Source organism: Gallinula chloropus, assembly GCF_964237585.1.
Source record: "Gallinula chloropus genome assembly, chromosome: 19".
NCBI lineage: Eukaryota > Metazoa > Chordata > Aves > Gruiformes > Rallidae > Gallinula > Gallinula chloropus.
The window spans coordinates 12,875,572-12,892,990 of record NC_140104.1 but is presented as its reverse complement, the minus strand read 5'-3'; the positions used below and the strand labels follow the sequence as shown (position 1 = coordinate 12,892,990).

The 17,419-nt window shown below is 54.6% G+C and overlaps 1 protein-coding gene across 1 annotated transcript; it reads right to left on the bottom strand.

Annotated features, from left to right (window-relative positions):
- Positions 1–233: 233 nt before the first annotated feature.
- Positions 234–1,193, bottom strand: LOC311199086 (olfactory receptor 14A16-like; the record flags this gene model as incomplete). Its single annotated transcript, XM_084273125.1, has 1 exon — positions 234–1,193. The coding sequence occupies one exon, from the start codon at positions 1,191–1,193 to the stop codon at positions 234–236; it is 960 nt and encodes a 319-aa protein (XP_084129251.1).
- Positions 1,194–17,419: the final 16,226 nt, after the last annotated feature.

Below are 17,419 nucleotides of genomic sequence, written 5' to 3'. Positions count from 1 at the left end.
TAAAATTTTTATTAATAAAAGAGTGAAAAAAAGAGGAAAATTATGGCTCTGTGGAAGCAGACGTGATGCAAAAGAGCACAGCTCATCCTTACACGGAAGAGCAGGTGATACTGCATTAGGAATGGGATGAACTTTGACCATGTTAGTATACCTTAGAAAAACTAGAGAGAAACCAAAAACTACCAACTAAAACCCCTATTAAATATGAACTGATGATAACAGGAGTTACATTGTCAGTGGTATTCAGAAGACAAGCAGTTTATTGCTGCATAGAAACATCCAGTCATCAGTTTCCACATGGCATCCTTGAGCTCCTGGTTCCTCATGCTGTAGATGAGGGGGTTCACTGCTGGTGGAAACACTGTGTAAAGAAATGCCAATACCAGGTCCAAAGATAGGGAGGAGATGGAGGGGGGCTTCAGGTGGTCAAACACACCAGTGATAATAAACAGGGAGACCACAACCAGGTGAGGGAGGCAGGTGGAAAAGGTTTTGTGCCGTCCCTGCTGCGAGGGGATCCTCAGCACAGCCCTGAAGATCTGCACATAGGACACCACAATGAACACAAAACACCCAAAACCTAAACAGGAACTGAACACAAGGACTCCAATTTCCCTGAGGTAGGCATCTGAGCAGGAGAGCTTGAGGATCTGTGGGATTTCACAGAAGAACTGGTCAAGGGCATTGCCATGGCAGAGGGGCAGTGAAAATGTATTGGCTGTGTGCAGCACAGCATTGAGAAACCCACTGGCCCAGGCAGCTGCTGCCATGTGGACACAAGCTCTGCTGCCCAGGAGGGTCCCGTAGTGCAGGGGGTGGCAGATGGCAACGTAGCGGTCATAGGCCATGACAGTGAGAAGACAGAGCTCTGTAGAGATCAAAAATAAAAAGAAAAATATTTGAGCCACACATCCTGTGTAGGAAATGGCCCTGGTGTCCCACAAGGAATTGGCCATGGATTTGGGAACAGTGGTGGAGATGCAGCTAAAGTCAAGTACAGAGAGGTTGAGGAGGAAGAAGTACATGGGGGTGTGGAGGTGGTGGTCACAGGCTATGGTGATGATGATGAGGCCATTGCCCAGGAGAGCAGCCAGGTAGATGCCCAGGAAGAGGCAGAAGTGCAGGAGCTGCAGCTCGCGTGTGTCTGCAAAGGGCAGGAGTAGGAACTGGCTGATGGAGCTGCTGTTGGACATCTGCTGCTGTCAAGTGTGGAGACCTGTCCAAGGAGGAAAAGGCAAAGAGAAATTAGGGAATATTTCCTTGAGGAAAATCCCTTCCACTACTTATGGAATGCTCTCAGGTTGACTCTAAGTATTCAGGGAGAATTTTGTCAGGTCCCGTTTGGGAGGTCTGCTTTGTGCTGGCTTGATTCTACCACTGCTGGAAAAAGGGAAGTCCTACAGATTGGGGTCCTGAAGTGAGGGTCATCTCAAGGTCAGCCCCACCAATGGACATGCCCAGAACCCCAGGTAACCAGTGGACAAAGTCAGCAAGGACAGGAGAGGAAACAGGGAGAAATGCTCCAGCCCAGGCGGGAAGTACAGGGACAGACAGACAGGTACTCAAGGGTTTTTCCTCACTGTGGGTTGGGCTTCCAAGGAGAAGGCTCAGCCTGAAACCCTGGCATTCTGTGTGCAGAGTCTGTGCTGGGTGACAGAAACCAGGGGGTTGGTGAGGGAAAGGGTCTGCATTGCAAGGAATGTCAGGGAGGTACCAAATCGCCACTGCCAGGGCATTTATGGGAGCAGCTTCTTCTCCCTCCCTGACAATGTCTCTGCTGCCTGGAGATGACCCTGCAGCTGCCTGTCTTTGCCCATGTCATCTCCTGCTCTGTGCTCACAGACCTCATCCAAACTGCCCTGTGCTCAACTCTGCTCTGCAGACCACTCCTGGCATCAGGGCACTGCCCAGGGGAACCTCTGTGTGTGCAGGGCTCATGAGAAGCTCTGACAAATCCTAATGACCAATGAGCTTGCACTGCCTTCTGCAAAGTTATCGAGAAAAGCTCAGCTCCCACTTCCCATCCAGACACCAAGAGCAGAAAATTCAAAGCAAAGTCTCTTTACCTTTCTCTTGCAGTGAGCTCTCAGCTTCCATTAGCTCTCAGCTTCACAGGTCTCCCCTCAGTGCCTACAGGCAGTGTCCCCAGCCCTGTGTGCTTGGCAAAGGAGCTGCTCCTGGGCAGAGCTGACTCTCTGCAGCGCTGCCCGGTTGCCATGAGCTCTTTCCATCCCAGGAGCCTGGCCCAGCTCAGCAGAAGACCAGTTCTTGTAGGCTCCCTCCTGGTGTCTCAGGCCTCATGGGGATCATTCTATGACCTCATCTCTGAGATCATTCTGCCTGGGAGCAGAATGATCAGCACAGGGAGAAATCATGCAGGGAGAAAGCACAGGGGGAGGTCGTGCAGCTGTTACTCTCACTGGCAATACAGACTTGACAACAACAATAAAATCAATCTAATTCATTACTCAATCCAAAGAGAGCAGAGAAATAAGAACAAAAGCTAAATAAATGAAATTTTTAAACACCCACCTACGACCCTCCCTTCATATCCCAGGGTCCAATTCACTCTTTAACTCTCTACTCTCTACTCTCTCTGACTGAGTGGCACTGGGGGACAGGGAATGGGGGTTGGGGTCTGTTCATCGCACATCGTCTCGGCTGCTCCTTCCTGGTCAGGGGGAGGACTCCTCACTGTCTCCCCTTGCTCCAGCATTGGGTCCCACCCACGGGAGACAGTCCTCCATGAACCCCTCCAACGTGAGTCCTTCCCACATGGCTTCAAAAAAGCACAAATTGCTCCAGGGTGGGTCACTTGAATGGGGTTTCGTCCTTCAGCAACAGACTGCTCCAGCCTGGGTCCTCCACAGCCCTGCCAGCAAACCTGCTCCAGCACAGGCTCCCTATGAGGTCACAGCCTCCTTCAGTGTCCTCACATGCTCAACCTTGGGGACCTCTATCGGCTGCATGTAGAATCACTGTTCCACATCATCCAACATGGGCTGTGTGGGAACAGCCCCATTCACCATGGGCTTCTCCACAGGCTGCAGGGGAATCTCTGCAATGAGGCTTGGAGGACCTTCTTCCCCTACTTCACCGATCTTGTTGTCTGCAATGTCCCTTACACTTTCTCACTCCTTTCTCTGGTGGCAAAAAGCACCTGCTGGCTTTTATTTCCCTTCTTAAAAATACTGTCCCAGCGTTGTGATTCACAGTGCTCTGTTCCACAGGGCCAAAACATTGTCACTGCACCTCTGCGAGGGCAACGCCTGTGACCATTTCTTCTGAGAAATCTCCCAGATCCTCAAGCTCTCTCACTCATGGTCCTACCTCAGTGAAATTGTAATCAGAGCATGTCTAGCTTTTGGGTGTTTTGTGTTCATCGTGGTGTCCTATGTGCAGATCTTCAGGGCTGTGCTGAGGATCCCCTCGCAGCAGGGACGGCACAAAGCCTTTTCCACCTGCCTCCCTCACCTGGCCATGGTCTCCCTGTTCCTCAGCACTGCTGTGTTCACCTACCTGAAGCTTCTCTCCATCATTTGCACCTGGTAGTGACAATATTTAGTCAGTGGTTCCTCCAGAATTAAAATTTCTCATCTACAGCATGAGGAACCAGGAGCTCAATGATGCCGTTTGGAAAGTGATGACTGGATGTCTCGAAGCAGCAACAAACTGCTCACTCTGCATAACACTGGCCATGTAATTCATGTTAGGAACAATCTCTTTTTAGTAGGGTTTTTAGCTGTTGGGTTTGGTTTTGTTTTCCCCCTCCCAGTTTGTCTCAGCTTTAATAATACGGACCAGTTTCATCCCATTGCTAATGCAGTATCTCCTGGTCTTGTGTGACCCAGACACTGTGTAATGATGAGCTGTGCTCTGTTTCCATCATCTCTGCCTGGAAAGGGGCACAACTTTTTATTCCTTTTTTTCCCCGCGATATTTATAAAAGTTTTACAAGCACGTTTCCAACAGCAGAACCACTCAACTATGTTTCTGAATGACAGTGCTTTCCCACCATGACAGAACAGGAATTTCATGGAAGTGTACCAGAGAATCATAGAATCACATAGGTTGGAAGAGGCCTTTACGGTCATTGAGTCCAACCAAAGCCTACCCCTGCCTAGTCCACCTCTAGGCCATGTCCTCAAGCACAACATCTATAAGAACCTTTTAAATCCCTCCAGGGATGGTGACTCCACCACTTTCCTGGGCAGCCTGTCCCAATACTTGACTAATGCTTCAGTAATGAAATTCTTCCTGATATCCAGCCTAAATCTCCCCTGGTGCAATTTGAAACCATTTCCTCTCATCTTATCACATGTTACCTGAGAAAAAACACTGGCTCTCACCTCTCTACATTCCTCCTTGCAGGTAGTTGTAGAGAGCGGCGAGGTCTCCCCTTCAGCCTCCTTTTCTCAAGGCTAAAATGCCCCAGTTGCCTCAGCTGCTCCTCACAGGACTTGTCCTTCAAATCCTCCATCAGCTTTGTTGCCCTTCTCTGGACACGCTGCAGCATCTCAGGGTCCTTCTTGTAGTGAAGGGCCCAAAACCCGACACAGCGCTCCAGGTGCAGCCTCACCAGAGCTGAGGATAATGGAACAATCACTTCCCTACTCCTGCTGTTCACACTATTCCTGATCCAGGCCAGGATGCTGTTGGCCTTCTTGGCCATCTGGGCACAGTGCTGGCTCATGTCCAGCCAAGGTATCCACGGACACCCCCAGATCCTTTTCCTCCAGGGAGCTCTCCAACCACTCTGACCCAGGCCTGTAGCGTTGCCTGGGGTTATTCTGATCAAAATGCAGGACCTGGCACTTGGCCACAAGAACCCTAGAACCTCATACAATTGGCCTCTGCCCATTGATCCAGCCTGTCCAGATCACTCTTCAGAGCCTACATGTCGTCCAGACAGTAAATACTCCCACACAATTTGGTGTCATCTGCAAACTCACTGAGGGTGCACTCGATCCCCTCGTCCAGACCATGAATAAAGATGTTAAAGAGGACAGGTCCCAGCACTAAGTCCTGGAGAACACACCTTTTGACCTGCCGCCAGCTGGACTTAACTCTGTTCACCACATCCCTTTGGGCCTGGCTGCCCAGACAGTTTCTAACCCAGCACAGACTGTACCCATGTAATCCATGAGCGGTTAGTTTCTGCAGAGGGGGAAATGCTTTGGGAGACAGTGATGAAGGCTTCATGGAAATCTAGGTAGACCACATCTACAGCCTTCCCCTCATCCACTAAGCAGCAGGTCACCTTGTCATAGAAGGAGATCGGGTTGGTCCGTCACGATCTGCCTCTCCTAAACCCATGCTGACTGGGCCTGATCACCTGAGTGTCCTGCATATGCTGCATGATGGGACTCATGACGATTTGTTCTATCACCTTCCCCAGCACTGAGGTCAGGCTGACAGGCCTGCAGTTCCCTGGGACCTCCCTCTGGCCTCTCTTCACGATGGGCGTTGCAGCTGCTTGTGGTTTTTTTCTCCTCTGTGTGATTCCCAGAGGCTCTGTGACCATCACAGATTCGCTCGGCCCTGGTCAGCAGCACCTATGGCCTTGAATTGGCCGATGTTTACTCTTCAGGACCTGCAGAGAGCTCTCGCTGTTCCTTACACCAGACATTTTCTGCAGCCCCAGTTCTCTCCCAGCACCCAGCTACACAAAACTGCGACAGTCACAGAATCCTTACCTCACAATCCACTGAACTCACAGTCTGTCTAATTCCTTAATTCATAAACTATCTATCAGTCAATCTCCTGACCTCACAATCTATTTCTCAGTCAATCTCTTTACCTGACAGTCTGTCTATGAATCAATCTCTTTACCTCACAAACTCCTTAACTCAAAATCCCCTTTACCTCACAATCCCCTTACCTATTAGTTACTCTCCTTACCACACAATCTATCTCAGTTAATCCTCTTACCTCACAATCTGTCTGTCAATCAATCCTGTGACTTCATAATCCCCCTCTCAGTCATCATACCTCACAATCCCCTTACTTCAAAATCCCCTTACCTCACAATCCCCTTACCTCATAATCTATCAATCTCATTAACTCACATCTATCTATCAGTCCATGTTCTTACCTCACAATCTATCAATCTCCTTACCTCACAATCCCCTTATGTCACAATCTCTCTATCAGTCCCCTTACCTCACATATATCTATCAGTGTATCCCCTTACCTCACAATCTATTTATCCGTCTACCGGTTTACCTCACTATCTATATATCAGTCAATCCCCTTGCCTCACAATCTATCTATCAGTCACAGAGTCACGGAATCATAGGGATTGGATCTCAATGATGATCTCTCAAGAGATCATCGGGTCCAACCCCCTGCCAAAGTGGGTTCGCTAGGACAGGTCACACAGGTCAACGACCAGAGGGGTCTTGAATACCTCCAGAGAGGGACACTTCACAACCCCCCTGGGCAGCCTGTCCCAGGGCTCTGTCACCCTCACGGGGAAAAAGTCTTTCTGCATGTTGGTGCAGAACTTCCTGTGCTCCAACTTGAAACCATTGCCCCTTGTTCTGTCCCCACAGACCATTGATAAGAGGCTGAAAATTTTCCCCTGTGCCCTACACTTCAGATACTTATAAACATTATTAGGATCCCCTCTTAACCTTCTTTTCTCAAGGCTGAATAGTCCCAGCTTGTTATCGTGGGTTTCCCAGTCACCAGTCGGCAACCAGTTAATTCAGTTACAAAGTTAATTTTATTAATTTAGCAGGCGGCAATTAAGCAAACAGCGCTGGGCGGCCGGAGAGTCTCAGCTCTACCAACAGCACGCACCGTCCCTTTCCGAATTCAGGTTTTTATAGTCCTTTAGTTCCGGGTCCCGATTGTTTCACTGAGGCTTCTTCTGCACATGCGCCAGTTGTTGTTAGGGGGTCGTCTTTTACCTCCTAGTGGTCGATGGGATGAAGTTGCTCCTCTTCCTCACTTGTCCCTTAGTTGACCCCTCTCCCATATTTGGTCATCTTTAACAGCAAGCTCATTCATTGGCTACTTAATTTCTATGGTTTCCACTTCTAAGTTACCTATAACTCAGTTCTATGCTTCGTTACCAACTGACAATATACGTTACACAATCATTCTTACAAAATCAGAACGTTACAACCTGTTTCAAGGTACATTTGGTTTACTGAACAAAGGCTCATCTATCACACAGCTCACTCAGCCTTTTCTCATAGGGCAGATGCTCCAGGCCCTTAATCATCTTTGTAGCCCTTCTCTGGACTCTCTCCAGGAGATCCCTGGCTTTTTTGTCCTGGGGAGCCTAGAACTGGACACAATACTCCAGGTGGGGCCTGACCAGGGCAGAGTAGAGGGGGAGGATCACCTCCTTTGACCTGCTGGCCACGCTTCTCTTGATGCCCCGCAGGATCCCATTGGCTCTCTCAGCCACCAGGACACACTGCTGGCTCATGGCCAACCTGTCACCCACCAGCACCCCCAGGTCCTTCTCTGCAGAGCTCCTCTCCAACAGGTCATCCCCCAGCCTGTACTGATTCCAGCAGTTATTCCTTCCCAGGTGATGATGTCAGGCACTGTTAGGAACGATCTCTTGGTAGGGGCAGACATCAGTCCCAAGGTTACTGGGGCTGCTACTGGGCTACCTGGCATGGTTTCAGGACAGGAACATATTTCTGCCCTCAATCCTCCTGTTTGGGAATTACTGCTGGACCTTTATCAGTTTGAAATATGGACACTGTTAGCACACGGAATGACAGAGGCATCGTTAGGACCTTTCCCTTGCCAAGGAAAGACCTGAGTGTCGTGGTTTTACCCTGGCTGAGAGCTGAGATCCAGGCAGCTGCCTGCTCTTTAAAGGAAAAGAGGAGGGGGAGAAGTGATGACCAAAAACCTCACCATTTCATTGGGCACTGGACGACCACTGGGCCCTGTGGGGTGACAGGACACATCCAAGTGGCTCCATGACACAGCACGTCTGTATCTTCTCATTTTGTCATCCTGAAATTGCTCACTCTGATTTCCTGCTCCAATCAGCATTCAGGGAGGCACGTGTCAATGTTCTGAAGGAGTTTCATCACCCACAGCCCTTAGCAGCTTCTACTAAACCTCCAGGAATCTTCATTCTTATCATGGCCCTTCACACTCAGTGACTTTCCCCTGGAAGCTTGTTAGTGTGCAGCCACTATCATCAGCTTATTCTTGCCTCTCAACTTCTGTACAGTTGCAGGGACACTTTAAGGAGACACTGTCTTCTAGAAAGAGTCTTGTTGATGTTATGATGGCAGCTAACACAGGATACAGCACAAGTCCATTTCTTTCTCAGTCGTGACTCACTAATATTTTCAGCATCAACAAACATTTTCATTTGACTGTAAAATGTTGCCCCCAAAAACTCCAATTTCATTTTCTAAAGATGGGCCTGGGGTCAGGGGACAGAGACAAGTAGAAGTGACCTTAGGAGGCTGGGCAGGGTGTTCACTAGGGACAGGAGTTGTTGTCAAGGCTCTGGGCAGGAAATTTGGCCAGGAATAAGGCCAAAGTGGGTGCTGGAGCTCTGCCAGAAAAGCCTGAGAAATTTCTTCACATTTAAAAAGATACAAGCGCATTTTCACTGACTGAATATTTCCAAGCAATCAACTGTTGTTTTCCACAATCAGACTAAATTAAGAACTCTGGGGATAAGTATGAAACGTAGTAGGAAAAACACACATCCTCCTGAGTCCTTGGGGGTGTCAGGACACTGTCACACTGTGCACTGAAACTTGCCTTTTGGGTATTTCCACCTGCCCTGAGGAAATGGACGGTGTCTCAAGGCCTCTTTTCAGCAGACTCTCTGGCCATGTGCCCTGTCATTTGCTTTTGGGAATTACTCCACCCCCTTACAGTTTTTTACTCATAGTTCGGGAATGTGTTTTATGGTTTTTTTATCATTTTTTTCAAAATGAGGAAGAATTCTGTTTCTATTCCCAGCCAGTCCTCAGGGTAAAAGGGGTGGGAATTGTGGCAAAGAAGCTGCAACATTCAGCTGCAGACTCAGAGTAGAAACCTGATGGAGGAAAAGCGTGCAACTCCCAAACATCCCTTGGAGACATGGTGGAGTTGGGGAGTTGTAAAGGTGTCTAGGCAGTGTGGGAACTGTTATGACCTTTCCACACCTCCTTAGGAGATCCTCTGGTTCAATTTTAGTTGGAGAAAGCCCTGTCACTTCTGTAAATTGAAAAACTAAAAAGCCTGAAAAATATTAAAAATTCTTTTTTATTTTTTTAATTAAGTGCTTATTGAAATCTTCCACTTTAAATAGAGTCCTGAAACCTCTCCAATTAGCTGTACAAGTCTTGAAACTCTGAAGAAAAGACACATAGCTTGTTAGGGCTTTTTCAATTTTAATGAGCCCCGTGGTGTATTTGGTGCTGATTCCATGAACTGCAGATCCTGTGAGGAGATTGAAGCAGCCTCTCCAAGAGTTAAAGTCAGAAGAAAAAGCTGAACTGCTGTAGAGTGTTAATTGGCCCCACTGAGGCCCATTACTGAGAAAGCCTCTCTTCTCATGAATGGGTTAGAGCAGAAAATTGGAGTCTGTGATTTAAGGTAGACTAAGGCACTGTGCAGGTGGATGTGATGCTGAGTAAAGCCTTGATGTATTTTATCAAGCAGAAGAGCCAGCCCCACAGAAGTGGGATTCTGCCCCCTGCACTGCCTCTGGGCTCTTCCTGGGCCAGTGTCACATGGGGTGTGTGATGCAGAGTGTGGTACAAGGGTACCACAGCTCCCAGCATCCTGAGGGGGTGCAAGGAAGCAGTGAGGCCCCAGTTCTGTGAGATTAGTATGTATGGTGGTTTAGGCCTGGCTGGAGGCCAGATGCCCACCAAAGTCGGTCTATCACTCCCCTTTTTTTGGACAGGGGAGAAAATAGATATAGAGAGGCTCAGGAGTCAAGATAAGCACAGGGAGAGATCATCCTGTAATCAACGACACGGCAAAACAGACTCAACACAGAGTGAAGGAAAGAAAACTCTCTGATTGATGACACTGCACTACACACACAGTGACACCAGAGTCGAGTCAGAAGCGTGACCAGATCTCAAAGCACCTTCCCCCACCCCTCCCTTCTTAGCAGACTTTATTTTAGTCAGGATTTTGCTCCCTTCTCTGGTGGCAAATGCAGCTGCTTGTGTTTCTCTTTCTCCTGTATGTGATTCCCAGAGGCGCTGTGACCATCACCAATTGGCTCGGCCTTAGTCAGCAGCAGCTCTGGCCTTGAATCAGCTAATGTTTACTCTCTGGGGTCTGCAGAGAGTTTCGGGCTGCTTCTTACAGCACCCGTTTTCTGCAGACCCCATTCTCTCAAACAGCCTCACCTCTAATTTTCCCCTAAATTCTCTTAAATTTTCCTCAAATTCTCATAATTATTCCACAAACTCCTTAATTATCTTTTAAATTTCCTTAATTTACCCCAAAATTCCCTCATATTTTCCACAAATTCCTTCATTTCCCTCAAAAATCCTTTATATTCCTCCAAAAACCTCTAATTTTTCCAGCTGGGACAGTGGTGGAGTCCAGAGGGGCTTCAAGACACCCGGGGGGTCCCTGCGCCTCCTCTACAAGGCCTCTGGCTTTGACTTCAGCAGCACCCACATGTTCTGGGCTCGCCAGGCCCCCGGTAAGGGGCTGGAGTGGGTCACACACATTAGCAACGATGGTAGCAGCACCAACTACGGGTCATCAGTCAAGGGCCGGTTCACCATCTCCAAGGACAACTCCCAGAGCACGGTGATGCTGCAGATGAACAGCCTCAGGGATGGTGACACGGCCACCTACTACTGAGCCAGAGCTCCTGGTGGTGCTACTGGTGGTGCTGGTGGTGGCCTTGACCCCATCCCTGTATCCCTGGATAATCGGTTTGTCCCATTCTCAATCTCTTTTAAGTCAACTTGGGGTGTTTCTAATGAAAATCTCCCCCAGTTTGCTTCAGAACCCAACTGTGGGGCCCACCGACCCCTTGAAGGAAATCTTGGCAGCACAAGAACAGGCTGTCCCAGGCTGTGGGAAGAGGAGTCAGCCAGGAAGGAAGCCAGCTTGGCTGAGGAGAGAGATCCAAGAAGTCGCCTCCACGTCCGTGTCCTCGTCCTTCAAGGGGAGCAAGTCTGGGCTGAGCCTTTGCCATGGCTCCAGGGGTCAAGGTTTGGGTTGGGGTTTGGGGCAAACACGGCCGAGCCATGAGGGTAATGGTCAAAGGACCCAGACATTACCATTCCACCCCAACACTCCACGGGTCACCCCAACCCTCCACTGGTCACCCCAACCATCTGCCCTTGGAGCGACGCGTGGCCAGGCTTTGCTATACTGCCCCCAGCTCGGCCTCCTCCAGCTCTGTCCCAGTTCTGGGTCGCTGGGTGCTGGGAGAGAAGAGAGAATGCTCAGAGCAAGTGCTGTGCTTGGGCGGGGGCTTGACCCAGAGTTTCATTCCCTTTCCCATCTTCTTACCGTGGCTTTTACATGGCCTCTGGGCAGCTGGCAGGCTTGGGGACTCATCCTGAATCCTGGAAAAGCCAGAATCAAAGCCTCAGCAGGTCTCTGGCTGACCCTCACCCCCCCGAGCAAGGGGCTGGGGGCATTTGGGGTGCCAGGACCTGCTTCTCTTGGTCTCCCAGGCAACGCCGGGTGCTGACTTTGCCCAGGTGGTGGCACGTGGTTGGCTGCCCCTTGCACCGTCACCCCTCAGCACTGTGATGTCATCACATGTCACACTCACCCTCCACTATAACTTGGGGTGTGGCGGCTGTGGGGCTGCCAGAAGCCCAGGAGCAGCTGTGGCAGCAGGAGCCATGGCTGGGTACCGCTGCAGCCACAGCCGGAGCAGCCGCCGGCAGAGACCCTGCTCCATGCGCGCCCGGCAGACACACAGCCGGAGAAGGGGGAGGCAGCCAGCTGCCAGCCACAGGCAGCAACGCCAAGGGAGGCCATGGAAATGGGGGCCTGTCCCCAGGCACCGTGGGATGTCCTGGGGCTACGGGTGGTGGGCAACTGAAGTCTGGTCACTAAGGTGGCTGGTCAGGCATGGTGGTCGTTCAGACAAGGCTTCTGGTCAGCAAGGGAACTGGTCAGGCAAGGAGACCAGTCTACATGGTGACCAGTCAGGCAAGGCATCAGGTCAGGTAGGCGGCTGGTCAGGCAGGCGGCCGGTAACCAAGGCAGCTGGACAGGCAGGCATATGATCAGGCAAGGTGGCCAATGAGGCAGGGAGGCCAGTCAAACATATTGTCTGGTCAGCAAGATGTCTGGTCAGCAAGGGAACTGGTCAGGGAAGGCGGCATGTTACCAAGGTGGCCTGTCAGGCAGACAAGCAGTCAGGCAAGGCGTCTGGTCAGGCAGACAGCAGGTCACCGAGGCGGCCGGTCAGTGAAGGTGGCCAGTGAGGCACGTGGCCGGTCAGTGAGATAGTCAGTCACTAAGGCAGCAGGTCACTCAGGAGGCTGGTTGGGCAAGGCGACTGGTCAGGCCAGGAAGCCAGTGTGCGTGGTGGCCACCTGACCCGCAACCTGACCTGACCTGTCACCTCCCCTGACACGCCGTGAACAGCAACTATGAAGCACTTCTGCGGCCATGAACAGCACCTATGGAGATAGCTCCAAGGTTCCCCGGCAAACTAAAGCCCTCAGAGCCACAATGCTAGGGGCTGCTTGTGGGCCGCCTGAGGAGGTTTCAGGCCAGCTATGTCTTTCAGTCCTGGCTCCTTTGGTTTGGAAGCTATTGCTGGACGTTCGGCATGTTTTCAATGGAGCGCTTCTGAGGCCGTTTAAAGCACCTATGGAGAGAGCTCAAAGGTTTGCTGGCAAACGAAAGCCCTAGGAGCCGCCTACCTGACCTGAACGCCGGCCTTGCCCGACCAGCCGCCTAACCTGACTGGCCACCTTGACTGACCTGACCGGCCACCATGCCCTACTGGCCGCCTCACATGACCTTACCGGCCACCTGACCTGATCGGCCGCTATGCCCGAGTGGCCGCAATACCTGACCTGACCAGCCGCCCGACCTGACCAGTCGCCTGCCCCACCTGACCAGATGCCTGACCGACCCGCTGCCTGCCCGACCGTCCGACTGACCTGACTGGCCGCCTGACCTGACTTGAGAGCCCGCCTTGTATGACCTGACCGGCTGCCTGCCCAACCCACCGCCTGACCTGACCGGCCGCCTGACCTGACCGGCCGCCTTGCCCTACTTGACCGGCCACCTGACCTGATTGGCTGCCTGCTCGACCTGACCAGCCGCCTTGCCAGACCAGCCACCTGACGTGACTGGCCGCCTTCCTAACCTGACTGGCTGCCAGTCGGGCAAGGTGGCCGGTAAGGTTGGGCAGGCGGACGGTCAGGTCAGGCAAGGCAGCCAGTCAGGTTAGGAAGGCGGCCAGTCAGGTCGGGCGGCTGGTCTGGCAGTTGGCCGGTTAGGTCAGGTCAGGTCAGGCAGCCGGTCAGGTCAGGTGGCCAGTCAGGCAGGCGGCTGGTTGGGCGAGGTGGCCGGTCAGGTCAGACAGCCGTTCGGGCAGGAGGCCACTTAGGTCAGGCAAGGCAGCTGGTCAGGTCCAGAAGCGGCCAGTCAGGTCAGGCGTCCGGACAGGCAGGTGGCTGGTAAGGTCGGGCAAGGCGGCCGGTCAGGTCAGGCAGCTGGTCCGGCAAGGCGGCCGGTCGGGTCTTGCTAGGCTGCCTGTCAGGTTGGTCGGCCGGTCAGGTCAGGCAGCTGGTCAGGTCAGGTCAGGCGGCCAGTTTGGCAAGGCGACCGGTCAGGTCAGGCGGCCGGTCAGGTAAGGCAGTCAGTCAGGTCGGGCGCCTGGTCGGGCAGGCGACCGGTCAAGTCTGACAAGATGGCCGGTCAGGTAAGTTGGCCGGTGATGTGAGGTGGCCGGTCAGGGCTGGCGGCCGGTCAAGCAGGTTGCTGGTCAAGTCTGGCAAGGCGACCATTCAGGCAGGCGGACGGTCAGGTCAGGTCAGGCAGCCAGTCAGGTAAGGTCAGGTCAGGCGGCCAGTCAGGTAAGGTCAGGCGGCCAGTCAGGTCAGGCAGGCGGCCAGTCAAGCAAGGTGGGCAGTCAGGTCAGGTGGCCTGTCAGGTTGTGCAAGGTGGCCAGTCAGGTCATGTGGCCGGTGAGGTTGGGCAAGGTGGCTAGTCAGGTCAGGCAGCCTGTCAGGCAGGTGGCCTGTCAGGCAGGTGGCCTGTTGGACAAGGTGGCCGGTCAGGTAGGTGGCCAGTGTGGTTGGGCAAGGCAGCCGGTTGGGCAAGGTGGCCGGTCAGGTCGGGCGTCCAATCAGGCAGGAGGCCGGTCACGTCGGTGGGCTGATTGGGCAAGAGGCCGGTCACATCGAGCAAGGGGGCCAGTCAGGTTGGGCCGTTGGTCAGACAGGCTGCCGATCCCGTCGGACAAGGCAGCCAGTCAGATCAGCTGGCCGGTCAGGCAGGCAACCAGTCAACTCTGGGAAGGCGGTCGGTCAAGTCAGGCGGCCGGTCTGGTCACGTCAGGTGGCCGGTCAGGTCAGGCGACTGGTCGGGCATGCGACCGGTCAGGTCAGGCAAGGCAGACGGTCAGGTCAGGTGGCCATTCTGGCCAGGTCAGGTTAGGCATCCGGTCAGGTCAGGCTGCCGGTCAGGCAGGCGGCCGGTCGGGGAATGCGGACAGTTGGATATGCAGCCGGTCGTGTCGGACAAGGCGGCCAGTCGGGAAAGGCAGCTGGTCAGGTCAGGCGGCCAATCAGGAAGGAGGCTCGTCACGTTGTGGCGCCGATCGGGCAGGAGGCCAGTCACGTCGAGCTAGGTGGCTGGTCAGGTTGGGCCGTCTGTTGGACAGGTGGCCAGTCAGGTCGGAGAAGACGGCTGGTCAGGTCAGCTGGCCGGTCAGGCAAGGCAGCCGGTCAGGTAGTGCAGCCGGTCAGGCAGGCGACCAGACAAGTCTGAGAAGGCGGCCAGTCGGGAAAGGCAGCTGGTCAGGTCAGGCGGCCAATCAGGAAGGAGGCTCGTCACATTGTGGCGCCGATCGGGCAGGAGGCCAGTCACGTCGAGCTAGGTGGCTGGTCAGGTTGGGCCGTCTGTTGGACAGGTGGCCAGTCAGGTCGGAGAAGACGGCAGGCAAGGCAGCCGGTCAGGTAGTGCAGCCGGTCAGGCAGGCGACCAGACAAGTCTGAGAAGGCAGCCAGTCACGTCGGGCGGCCAGTCAGGTAGTCAGCCAGTCAAGTCTGGTAAGGCAGCCTGTCAGGTCAGGTGGCCGGTCACGTCAGTTCAGGTCAGGCATCTGGACAGGTCAGGTCAGGTCATGTCAGGTGGCCAGTCAGGGAGTGGGCCAGTCAGGTCAGGTCAGGTCTGGCAGTTGGCCAGTCAGGTGGTCGGTCGGTCAGGTGGCCAGTCAGGTAAAGGAAGACGGCCAGTCGGATCAGGCAGGCGGCTAGTCGGGGAGGCAGCCTGTCAGGCAAGGTGGCCGGTCAGGTCAAGCAGCCGGTCAGGTCAGGCGGCTGTTCGGGAAAGGCAGCCAGTCAGAGAGGCCAGTCAGGTCAGGCGGCCATTCAGGTCAGGAAGGCATTCGGTCAGGTGGGGCAGGAGGCTGGTTGGGCAGGTGGCCGGTCAGGTGGGGCGGCTGGTCCGGCAAGGTGGCCGGAAAGGTCAAGCGGCCGGTCAAGTCAAGTCAGGTCAGGTGGCCAGTCAGGTCAGGTCAGGTTAGGCGTCCGGTCAGGTAGGCAGCCGATCAGGTTGGGCAAGGCGGCTGGTCAGGCGGCCGGTCAGGTCATGTGGCCTGTCAGGCAAGGCGGACTGCTAGGTCACGTGGACAGTCAGGTCAGGTCAGGCGGCCAGTCGGGCAAGGCAGCTGCTCAGGTGAGTCAGCTGGTCGGGCGGGCGGCATGTCAGGTCGGGCAAGGCGACCGGTGAGGTCAGGATGCCGGTCGGGCAGGTGGCTGGTCAGGTCGGGCAAGGCGTCAGGTTGGGCAGGCGTCTGGCCAATTCGGGTAAGGTGGCCAGTCAGATCAGGTCAGGTCAGGCGGCTGGTCAGGTCAGGTGGAAGGTCAGGTCGGGCGAGGTGGCCAGTCAGGTCAGGCGGCTGGTCGGGCAAGGCAGCCGGTCAGTTCTGGCAGGCGGCAGGCCAGATCACGCGGCCAGTCAGGTCGGGCAAGGAGTCCTGTCAGGTCAGGCGGCAGGTCGGGCAGGCAGCCAGTCAGGTTAGGAAGGCGGCCAGTCAGGTCGGGCGGCTGGTCTGGCAGTTGGCCGGTTAGGTCAGGAGGCCGGTCAGGTCAGGTCAGGCATCCAGTCAGGCATGGCGGCTGGTCACGTCAGGTGGCTGGTCTGGCAAGGCGGGCAAGGAGGCCTGTCAGGTCAGGTGGCCGGTCAGGACAGGCAGCCGGTCACTCAGGTGGACGATCAGGTCGGGAAGGCAGCGGGTTGGTCAGGCGGACGGTAATGTTGGGCAAGGAGGCCGGTCAGATCAGGCAGGCGTCCGGTAAGGTGGGGCAGGTGGCATGTCAGGTCGGGCAAGGCGACCGGTGAGGTCAGGATGCCGGTCGGGCAGGCGGGTGGTCAGGTCGGGCAAGGCGTCAGGTTGGGCAGGCGTCTGGTCAATTCGGGTAAGGTGGCCAGTCAGATCAGGTCAGTTCAGGCGGGCGGTCAGGTCAGGTGGCCGGTCAGGTGAGGTCAGGCGGCCGGTTGGGCAGGCGGGTGGTCAGGTCGGGCGAGGCGGGTGGTTAGGTCAGGTGGCTGGTCAGTTCAGGCCAGAGAGCCAGTCAGGCAGGCAGCCGGTCACGTCGTGCAAGGCAGCCAGTCAGTTCAGGTGGCCGGTCAGGTCACACAGCCAGTCAGTTCGGGCAGGTAGCCGGTCAGATCGCGTAGCTGGTCAGGTCAGGCAAGACGGCCGGTCAGGTCAGGCCGCCAGTTGGGTCAGGTCAGGTAAGGCGGCTGGTCAGGTCGAGCGAGGTGGCTGGTCAGGTAGGGTGGCCGGTCGGGTACGCGGCCGGTCAGGTCGGGCAAGGAGCCCGGTCAGGTCAGGAGGCTGGTCGGGCAGTGGACAGTCTGGTGGGTCAGGCGGCCGGGCAGATCGGGCAGGCGGCCGGTCAGGTTGGGAGAGGCAGATGGTCAGTTGGCCTGTCAGGTCAGTCAAGGAGGCTGGTCGGGCATGGCGGCTGGTCAGGTCAGAAGGACTGTCAGCTAAGGTCAAGTGGCCAGGTGGGCAAGGTGGCCGGTCAGCTCAGGCAGCCAGTCAGGTCAGGTCAGGCGGCCTGTAGGACAGGGGGACCAGTCAGATCGCACAGCTGGTCAGGTCGGGTAAGGCAGCCGGTCAGTTCAGGCGGCCGGTCGGGCAGGCGGCCTATCAAGTTGGACAAGGCGGCCGGTCGGTTCAGGCGGCCATGCAGGTCAGGTCAGGCGGCCAGTCGGTCAAGGCAGCTGGTCAGGTCAGGCAAGACGGCTG